The sequence below is a fragment of the Microtus ochrogaster genome, chromosome 4, assembly GCF_000317375.1.
Source record: "Microtus ochrogaster isolate Prairie Vole_2 chromosome 4, MicOch1.0, whole genome shotgun sequence".
NCBI classification, from domain to species: Eukaryota; Metazoa; Chordata; class Mammalia; order Rodentia; family Cricetidae; genus Microtus; species Microtus ochrogaster.
Genome location: NC_022011.1, coordinates 66,198,830 through 66,208,881, shown reverse-complemented (window position 1 = coordinate 66,208,881; position 10,052 = coordinate 66,198,830). Strand labels below are relative to the sequence as shown.

Sequence of the window (10,052 nt, the reverse complement as noted above, 5' to 3'; positions counted from 1 at the left end):
GTATACAATTTTCTGTCAGTGTGTATGCCTGAAGGCCAGAAGAGGGCGCCAGACCTCATTACAGATGGTTGTGAGCCACCATGTGGTTGCTGGGAATCGAACTCGGGTCCTTTGGAAGAGCAGACAATGCTCTTAACCACTGAGCCATCTCTCCAGCCCCTGACCAAACACTATTATCCAGTTAATATTTAATCATATTGCCTCCATCTTTACTCCTGTCTGTGTTATTTCTCTCCTGTTAATTTCACCAATAGCTGTATAATGTTTTAATACGGAGATAATTAAAAGGAAATGAAATGGTACATTAGAAGGCAATTAAGCGTAGAGGCAACATTTTCTTTTTTTTTTTTTTTGTTTTTTTTGTTTTGTTTTTTGAGACAGGGTTTCTCTGTGACTTTGGAGCCTGTCCTGGAACTAGCTCTGTAGACCAGGCTGGTCTCGAACTTACAGAGATCTGCCTGCCTCTGCCTCCTGAGTGCTGGGATTAAAGGCGTGCACCACCATTGCCCGGCTCTTTTATTCTTTTTACCTTAACTATGCATAAATTTTAAGCATTTTGTGTGGGCGTGTACATGTGTGCATTTATATACATGTATATAAGATATTTTCTGTATCCATAAAGGTCAAATGATAGGACGTAAGCTTTGGAAATACCATTCTACATTTTATTATTGAAATTTTTGAGCACCAAAATACTCAGATGCTCAAAATACCTTCTGCAACTTGGTATGATAAGTACATGTAATTATTTCAAATATATATATATGTTTGAGTTACTTTTAATGCATAATCTGTTGTATGTTGCATAATCAAATTGCTTCCAAATGATGAGCTATTTCTGTGATCACAGATGTTTTATGTGATTACTTTTATTCTTTTTTAGAATATGGAAGGCAGGTTAATTGATTTTTCATGTTTTTAAAAAGTGTTTTCCTAATAAACATTCCACTATAACTCTTGAACTATAATCTTAATGATTTTAATTAATTTCTACGCAAAGGACACTTAAAGAATGATATAGTGCATACGTATTACAATCTTATAGCCATATTTATTGCAGTGTCATTTCCATTGTTTAAACTAAATTATTTTCAGTTCAGTGGACCCCAAACAAGTTGTTGCTAATTCTGTATTATATTAATTCTTTCTGAAATCAGAATTTAGCAGTCTTATGCACAACTTGTCAAATAATATTTAAGGTTTTCTGGTTTAAACAATGATTTGGTGCTTGTGCCATAGTACAAAATCAGCCAAAAAGAAGACATAGAATTATTGCTAATTGTTATATTCTCTTAATACTATGTTTAAAGAATTAACTAAGCTGACTTTTGCTAATTGATCACTTAGATTGTTCTGTATACCCTTTTTAGCTTTCTGTGTACATGCAAAAATAACAGGTTTATTAGAGCACTAATATGAAACATGTGAATAAATATGAGCCATTTATTACCCTGGAGACTAGTGACACAGGTCAACTTAGTGTCTTCAGATAGTTGTATTTTCAGGGTTCATACAAGAAACTTTCTTCCAAAAATTGGCAGGCTTTAGGTCACAGTCAAACAGTTAAATGATTTTCTAAGCAGAAAATAGTTATTGAAATTATGAATAGCATGTTTAAATTTCTCTCTCTCTAGTTTTACTCCTAAAAAAGAAGAGGAAGAGAGCCAACCTGCAAAAAAAACATATACTTGGAATACAAAGGAGGAGGCAAAGCAAGCATTTAAAGAATTATTGAAAGAAAAGGTATTATAGACTTTTTAAGTAACCCTTAATAATTCCTAATAAATGTTCATTTTGGTGCCTTTATTTAAAATACTAATCTGAACTTTTGTAACTGAAAACAAACTAAATTTGTTGTGTTTTTATTAAAGAATGTTTTTGGAAATTCAACAAGGTATTAGTTCACAGTCATATTTTTTGCCTTGATAAATAAGACTTTTTTATTTAAATTATTGCTTATCTTTTAGTTGGTGGTGATGCAAAAAATACTGTTTCAATTTCAGTGTGAACTTTCTTTCAGTCAATAACTGTATCAGAAATTTGCTTCATTGAAAATTTTAGACTATAAAAAAATCTGCAAAGGGGGGTGCTTGATACTTACAGTGAGTGTTAAACTTGCTATCCTATAATACCATTCTCTCTGAAAAATTTTTATTTTTTTTTTTAAATAATTTTCAGCGGGTACCCTCCAATGCTTCATGGGAACAAGCTATGAAAATGATCATTAATGATCCTCGGTACAGGTAATACAGCAATTTTTAAATTAACTTTACATTTTTAAATTATCTTAGGACATTTAAAATTGTGTAAGAGAGTATAACTTTGTAATAAACAGCTGTTCATAGCTATGTAATTAGCATAAATAAAAGTATTTTATGTGTGCTATGGCCTAAAGTCCAAAAGGCTTATCATCCTACAATTATAGCACCTTGTTCCAAATGAAATTAGAATATTTTAACACTAGAACTTGCTCTTTAGAATAATTTTGTATCTTTAATAAATTACAGACCTTTTCTTAATATATGCATCACTTTTTTTCTAAAGCACTAGCATTTGATTCTCCGGTCTTTATGTTTATTCTTGTATGATATTTTCTATTATTTAGTGCGTTAGCAAAGCTGAGTGAAAAAAAGCAGGCTTTTAATGCCTATAAAGTTCAGACTGAAAAAGAGGAAAAAGAAGAAGCAAGATCAAAATACAAAGAAGCTAAGGAATCTTTTCAGCGTTTTCTAGAAAATCATGAGAAAATGACTTCCACAACCAGATACAAGTAAGGTTTTTAATGATGTAGGCCCTGTTGTTCCTGTCATTCTTCTTGCTATCTCATCCAAAATAGATGCTAATGAAAACAGCTGTGTAAATGAGGATGTAGCAATTTTATAAGATACCAAAAAATCATTAACTTACAGACTTACTGAAAGTATTATTAATGGTTGCCTGTTTTATAGTCTGCAGAAAGTGGTGTTGGGGATAAGGGCTATTTACAATACAAAGCCTTACCTAATATGAATTGTTCTAAGAGAAAATAGAGGCTTTTGCTCTTTTTTAAATATTTTATTGAGTGTTATAAAGTTATCCTGAGTACTGTATTTGTGAGCTTATAGTAGAGAGAATGTTCATTGCCTGTCTTTGAGGAAAAAATAAAGATCTAAAATCATAGTGATACAGTAAGCTAGTAACACTTGATTTCATAATCTTTAGAAAAGCCGAGCAAATGTTTGGGGAGATGGAAGTTTGGAATGCTATTTCAGAGCGTGATCGGCTTGAAATCTATGAAGACGTTTTGTTCTTCCTTTCAAAAAAAGAAAAGGTGCGTTTTAAATTACCAATATTTCAACATTCTGCGTAAGATTTTTTCCTTATTTAAATTAGTAAAAGTTATAACACCAGTTTCTTTAATTTTTTATGTTGTATTTGTATGTTGTATATCATATTCATTAGAAGCTATGTTAAGAGATAAAGTGAGGAACTCTTAAATTTTTTCCCCCTCTTAGTTACACATCCTAATAAGTGATTAAATCATGGTGGTGCTGATTTATTCCAATATTTATCTCTGTTAAATTGTTTTGCATCCAGTATTGAAGGTACATAGATGAAAGTGCAAGTGTTACTGAAAGTTGAGCATAGTTGAATTTCCATGTTGTGAGTGTACACCATAGCCCTCATAGATTGTATCTGTACTGCATGCTGGTAAGGACATGTGTTTATGGAATGAGGATAGAAAAGTAATACAGGTTTTTGAATTCCAACTTCAAAGAGTGATGGAAAACTGAAGGTAAGGTCTGCTACACATTAAGAAAGAACAATAAGAAAATGAAGCATGTTACATTTATGTTAGAATATCTTAAGTATAAATTATAATTCAGATCCCTTGTTTGAATGTTAAAGGAATTATTCAAACATTTCTTGTAGGAACAAGCAAAGCAGTTACGAAAGAGAAATTGGGAAGCCTTAAAAAACATACTTGACAATATGGCTAATGTTACGTACTCTACTACTTGGTCTGAAGCCCAGCAGTATCTAATGGATAACCCAACGTTTGCAGAGGATGAAGAGTTACAGAGTAAGAACAATGCCTACATAAGGAAAATAGTGAGAAGCAGTACCCTCAGTGGAACTGCTCTGACTTTTTATGCAGTTGCCAGCTCAGTTTTACACAAGGATTTGTACTTTTGGAAAAAAAAAATACTTGATTTTATAATGGGTTGTTTCTAATTGAATTTTGCTTTAAGGAAAAATACTTTTCTAGAGATACAAGTTACCTTTAACAGATAATTATTGAAATATGTAATAAGTCAACCTTTTGTAGATTACTGGTGTCTTCTAAACAAAGTAAAGCAGCTACACATAGGAATTCAACAGTGACTGTGGCAGCAATCACACCTGCATAAGACAAATCACAGCATGGAGATGGGTGTTGGCTGCAGTTTGTGTAGCTGTAGAATGTTAGCAACTACTGATGGCTGCTGGAGAGGGAGGCAGTTTTTTTTTTTTTTTTCTGAAATATAGCTCCTGATAAATTTGACCACCCTTAAGTGGAAGACCCTCTATCCCAAGACATTGTTCTCAATGGGTTTAAATAAGTGTGGAGTGGTAGGGACCACAAAGTTAGCTGAGTAAGTGGAGAGTCTATCTGTGAAGAGGCAGAGGGATGAATATCATCAGAATACACACAAAAGTCTTAGAACTAATAAAAATTTGTATCAATAAAATAATGAAAATCTATTTGGGATTAAGTATAACATTGTTCTGTTAGTTCATCTTGTCATGTACATGTGCACTTCCCTTTATTCTTTGTAGTGTTTGAAGTCTTAAAATTTGTATCATTACAAGATCATGTCTGAGTTCAAATGCAAGTATTTTTGAGCACTGAATTTGAACTTGTAGAGTTTAATGCAAATAATTAAACTGCTATCTTTGTTAATATTTCAAATTTATTTCTTTTTTATATGAAAAATACTTCAGACATGGATAAAGAAGATGCATTAATATGCTTTGAGGAACATATCCGGGCTTTAGAAAAGGAAGAAGAAGAAGAAAAACAGAAGACTTTATTGAGAGAAAGGAGGCGGCAGCGTAAAAATAGGGAATCTTTCCAGGTAATAGAAAAATGCCTTTTTGAGTTTAGTTCTGTAATATTTTAGAAATTGTTCTTGGATATTTGAGGCAAGGCTGTAGCAAACATTATTCTACTTGAACATAAGATTGTAGCTGAGAAAAATAGCATGAGGGAAAAAGATGAATAATGAATATATGATTTCCAAAGAACATGCTATAGTACAGTTTAGGAGTGTAACAATTAAGCTCTTATGGGAGTTTAAACACTTTGAAAGTAGTGTATTTTTATGTCTAATTTTAGATTTAGTATATATATATGAGTTTACTTCCGACATGTGTGTATGTACCGTGTACTTGCCTGATGTTCAGATCCCCTGGGACTGGAGTTAGAAGTGATTTTGAGTGTGGATGTTAAAAACAGAACCTAGGTCCTCTGCAAGAGCTGCTTCTGCCCCTAACCCTTTCTTTGGATAGTTTGTTTATGCTCATTTGTGATCTAAAAACATTTTTACTCCCATGAAATGGCAAATATTCTTTGTACCTAAAAATGTTGGATAGCACTAATAGAAGCATTTGTGATTTTATTAACAGGTTTTAACATGTTTCTGTATATTTCTAAGGATTTTTCAAATGTATTTATTTCTCTTATACAGATATTTTTAGATGAATTACATGAGCATGGACAACTACATTCTATGTCCTCTTGGATGGAACTGTATCCAACTATTAGTTCTGACATTAGATTTACTAATATGCTTGGTCAGCCGGGTGAGATTCTTTTCTTTCCATACCTAAGCTGGTAGTTGGAGTGGAGTGGAGGGTGAGGGGCAGCGGTTGGTGGGGTAGGTGTGTGCCTTATTTTATGTTTGTTTTACAAACAAAAAGTAATTGCAGCTCTTGGTTAGAGCTAGCTTTTTGACTTCTTTAGTTTTTTCATTAGGATCAACTGCACTTGATCTTTTCAAGTTTTATGTTGAAGATCTTAAAGCACGTTATCATGATGAAAAAAAGATAATAAAAGACATTCTTAAGGTAAATAAGACACTTGTTCTTACCTATTTGAAAAGTTCGATTCATTCCTTGGAGTTTTGTGTTACTTATAATAAGATTTCTGGTTTTTAGGATAAAGGATTTGTAGTTGAAGTAAATACTACTTTTGAAGATTTTGTGGCAATAATCAGTTCAACAAAAAGATCAACTACTTTGGATGCAGGAAATATCAAGTTGGCTTTCAATAGTGTAAGTTTGATTATCACACATCTAGATTATTATTCACCTAAAAATTACTTAAAGTTGTAGGCTAGTGGGATAAGATACTGTGAATGGATGTATAAGGTAAAGTCAAACAAAATTTATAAAAATGATGGCTGTCTTACCTTTTATTGTTATAGGTCAAGTTGAAACATTTATAAATGATACTGCGATACTGCTTTTCAGAACAATGAATATTTGAAACAGGACTTACACTATCATAACTTATTAGATATGATTTTTTGATAGTTACTAGAAAAGGCAGAAGCCCGTGAGCGTGAAAGAGAAAAAGAGGAAGCACGGAAAATGAAAAGAAAAGAGTCTGCATTTAAGAGTATGTTGAAACAGGCTACTCCTCCGATAGAGCTGGATGCTGTTTGGGAAGATGTATGTATACTCATAAATTATCTGTAATGGGGCTGTGCCTTACAGTAGAAATACACTAAAATTATTCATAAACCATACTAGATATGTCAAAAGTCTTCTGTGATTTGAATTTTAGAGAGGGTTAAAAATTGTTTGAACAACCACCACCACCTGGGGTCAGGGATTCTTTGGGGTAGCACCTGCTGTCTTGGGACTCTGTAGGTCAGGATGGCCTTGATCTCAAAGGTCTTCCTGATTCTGCCTCCAGACATGCACTACCCTGACCTGCTAGAATTTTTTTGAAAGACAAAATATGCACTTTAGGGCTTATCACAGTTTTACCTATAGCTCAGATACCTTTTAGTCGTGATAAGATTTTCTTGGCATTATCATATATTCATTCCATGTCATTGCTTTTCAGATCCGAGAGAGATTTGTAAAAGAACCAGCATTTGAGGACATAACTCTAGAATCTGAAAGAAAAAGAATATTTAAAGATTTCATGCATGTGCTTGAGGTAATTCTTAGTTTATTGTGACATAAAAGGTGAAACTTTGAATTTAAAATGGTCAAGTATATTTCTTAACATGCACTGCTGTTTTATAATTCTGATCAAGGAGAGTGAGTGTTTTCTTTCTGTAGAATTGTTTCAAATGAAAAACAGGTTTGCATGGCCTGTATGAAAGCTAGCATCAGATTTGCTGTTTGTTTGTCAGCCACATAATAAGTTAGTAGCTAACAATGAGCCTTGGAATATCCTAACGTTTTCTTGGAAAACAACTAAAAATAAAACTGTTTGTTTCAGAAGCTGTACTCTTATATAGATGTGTGAACTAAGTTCTCATAAGAAGTCAGTGATGTTACAAATAAGCCAGCTGTGACAACTTGAAGTAACTTGCAGGAAAGGGTTTTCTAGCTGTACTATTTGACTCAATTGGAGTTAAGGAGACAATTGAACAGGCAAACTCGTTCCCTGCAAGTGTAAGAACTGGAGTTCATATGCCCCAACATGCATAAATTCAGGGAGGATATGGTAGAATGCCTGTTATCCTAGTGGTATGGCTAGCTATAATATCAGAATCTTCTGTTTCTGGGTTCCAATGAGCTATATATCTTACCTCGGTATAAGGTGGAGAGCAATCAGTGTAAACTTGTGAATTCCATGTATAGTTGCATGTCCGTTTGCACACACACAAACTGAGACCACACACGTGTATACACTTTTTTTAAAAGTTCACTATGGGGGCTGGAGAGATGGCTCAGTGGTTAAGAGCATTGCCTGCTCTTCCAAAGGTCCTGAGTTCAATTCCCGGCAACCACATGGTGGCTCACAACCATCTGTAATGAGGTCTGGTGCCCTCTTCTGGCCTGCAGACATACACACAGACAGAATATTAAATAAATAAATATTAAAAAAAAAAAAGTTCACTATGAAGTCAGTTCTAGACAACTAATGACTTTTAAAGCCAAAAGATAGCATGCATTTATCATAGTATTGGTGTGATAGCACATGAGTAATAAAATTATCTGTTTTTGACTTTATTCTTGATTAACATCAATGTTAACAAATTGCTCTGTTACCATGAACTCATATGACCTCTATGACTGGTCCTTGTTGGCCTTCAGTTGTTTATACTACCTTAGACCAATAACATTTGTATTATATAGGATCCTCACAGAAATATAGAACCTCAGGCTCAATTCACATAAATCTTGTATCAGTTTTAATCATGCCCAGATTCTGAAACATTTGACTGTATTTGGAATTTTGAGATAGTGTGCACTAGAGAGTGTATTACCTATCTTTTCTTAATTCAGGAAACTCCCAGGTGCTGAAGAGATGGTTCGGTGGGTAAGAGTGCTTGCTGTGGAAGTATTAAAAACAGTTTAAATCCCCAGCACCCACTAAAAAGTAAAGCATGCATGGCTGTGTGTGCCTGTAACCCAAGCACAGGGGATGGCCAAAAGTAAATCTTAGGTGCTTCGCAGCCAGCCACCATAGTCAGAACAAGGGATTTCTGATCTAGTGAGAAACATGTCTCGGGAGAAAAGTTAAAGAAGATCCTGTGTCCTCATCTGTCCTCTGCATGAGTCCACGTCCTCATATTCTCATGCATACATCACACACATAAGATCTTCAGCTGTGTGATTCTGGTGATTATGAACTAGAGCTAATGTAGTGAGTGATAAATGAAGCTAAAGATGATAGCATAGAAAAGAGCTGAACACTTCCAGATTTTGAGACCAGTTAAATTAGGCCTTGAGACAGCATTCAGTGTGATAAAGATGGATTCCTTCTTAATCATATTTTCCATTTCTATTTGACCAAAGGTGGTGTTTTCTGATACATGGGTATAAGCTTTAGGAGTAAGCAGCTTTTACTGCAGCACCTCTCCTTTCTAAGTAACCTCATAAATATTTTATGATTGTGTATGCACATGTGTAAGTCACAATGTGCATTTGGAAGTCAGAAGTTCTCTCCTGCTACCGTCAGGGTGCGAGAGCTAGAACGTGGGTCTTGGTCTTAGTGGCAAGCACCTTCACATACTGAACTGTTTTGTAACTGTCCCCATGCCCACAACAAGTTGTTCATTGTTACGAACACAGTTACATAAGTATTCCCTGTCTGAATAAGTAGGAAATGCTTCTCAGGATAAAAGAAAGAGAAATAGGTTTTGTAAATCTCAGTTTAAGGATGCCTGTGAGGTTTTACCTTATATCAGTGCTTAGCTTACTAAACAAAATGCCTAAATGTATTATTACATCTAATCATTATGGAAAGAAGTTATACCTTTCTAGGATATAATACTTTTCCTTACCAACCTTTGACAAAAAGCACCTCATTTTGTAAAATATCTAAGGTGTAGAATAGCTAATAAGAATAAGAAAAACAATGATTTCTTAAACAGTCATTGGGCACCTTGTCCTAACAAGGTATTATTTTTTTTTTAAGATCTCATGTGTTGAACTTGTAACATTTTTGTGTGATTGGCTATGTAAAACAAGTGCAGTTCTTTAAAGTTTTCTTTTGCCACTCTAGCATGAATGCCAACATCATCATTCAAAGAACAAGAAACATTCTAAGAAATCCAAAAAACACCATAGGAAACGCTCCCGTTCTCGATCGGTAAGGATGTAAATTGACTGTGACATTTTACCAAAATATTTGTGAGCATTATTATGAATGAATTTATGTGTATTGTTTAGGGATCAGAATCAGATGATGATGACAGCCATTCAAAGAAAAAAAGACAGCGATCAGAGTCCCATTCTGCTTCAGAACATTCTTCTAGTGCTGAGTCCGGTGAGTTTTTTGGGTGTTTTGTTTTTTAACTAAACCGTGACATTTTGATTTCCTCATTTTCTTACCTGTTTTT

At 34.0% G+C, this 10,052-nt stretch overlaps 1 protein-coding gene across 9 annotated transcripts in view; it reads left to right on the top strand.

Moving 5' to 3' along the window:
• Nucleotides 1–10,052, top strand: part of Prpf40a (pre-mRNA processing factor 40 homolog A) — a 41,718-nt gene that overhangs the window by 28,226 nt on the left and 3,440 nt on the right. For 5 of the 9 annotated variants that reach the window (XM_013345966.2, XM_026777936.1, XM_013345967.2 and 2 more), the window contains 13 exons: nucleotides 1,635–1,743; nucleotides 2,179–2,243; nucleotides 2,606–2,770; nucleotides 3,202–3,310; nucleotides 3,913–4,063; nucleotides 4,966–5,099; nucleotides 5,712–5,826; nucleotides 5,987–6,090; nucleotides 6,181–6,297; nucleotides 6,559–6,696; nucleotides 7,097–7,192; nucleotides 9,716–9,802; nucleotides 9,883–9,979. In XM_013345966.2, coding sequence (XP_013201420.2) covers nucleotides 1,635–1,743; nucleotides 2,179–2,243; nucleotides 2,606–2,770; nucleotides 3,202–3,310; nucleotides 3,913–4,063; nucleotides 4,966–5,099; nucleotides 5,712–5,826; nucleotides 5,987–6,090; nucleotides 6,181–6,297; nucleotides 6,559–6,696; nucleotides 7,097–7,192; nucleotides 9,716–9,802; nucleotides 9,883–9,979 — 1,487 coding nt within the window. The remainder of the gene's footprint in view (nucleotides 1–1,634; nucleotides 1,744–2,178; nucleotides 2,244–2,605; nucleotides 2,771–3,201; nucleotides 3,311–3,912; nucleotides 4,064–4,965; nucleotides 5,100–5,711; nucleotides 5,827–5,986; nucleotides 6,091–6,180; nucleotides 6,298–6,558; nucleotides 6,697–7,096; nucleotides 7,193–9,715; nucleotides 9,803–9,882; nucleotides 9,980–10,052) is intronic. The other 4 variants (XM_026777940.1, XM_005346413.3, XM_026777928.1 and 1 more) reach the window with 1 other exon arrangement.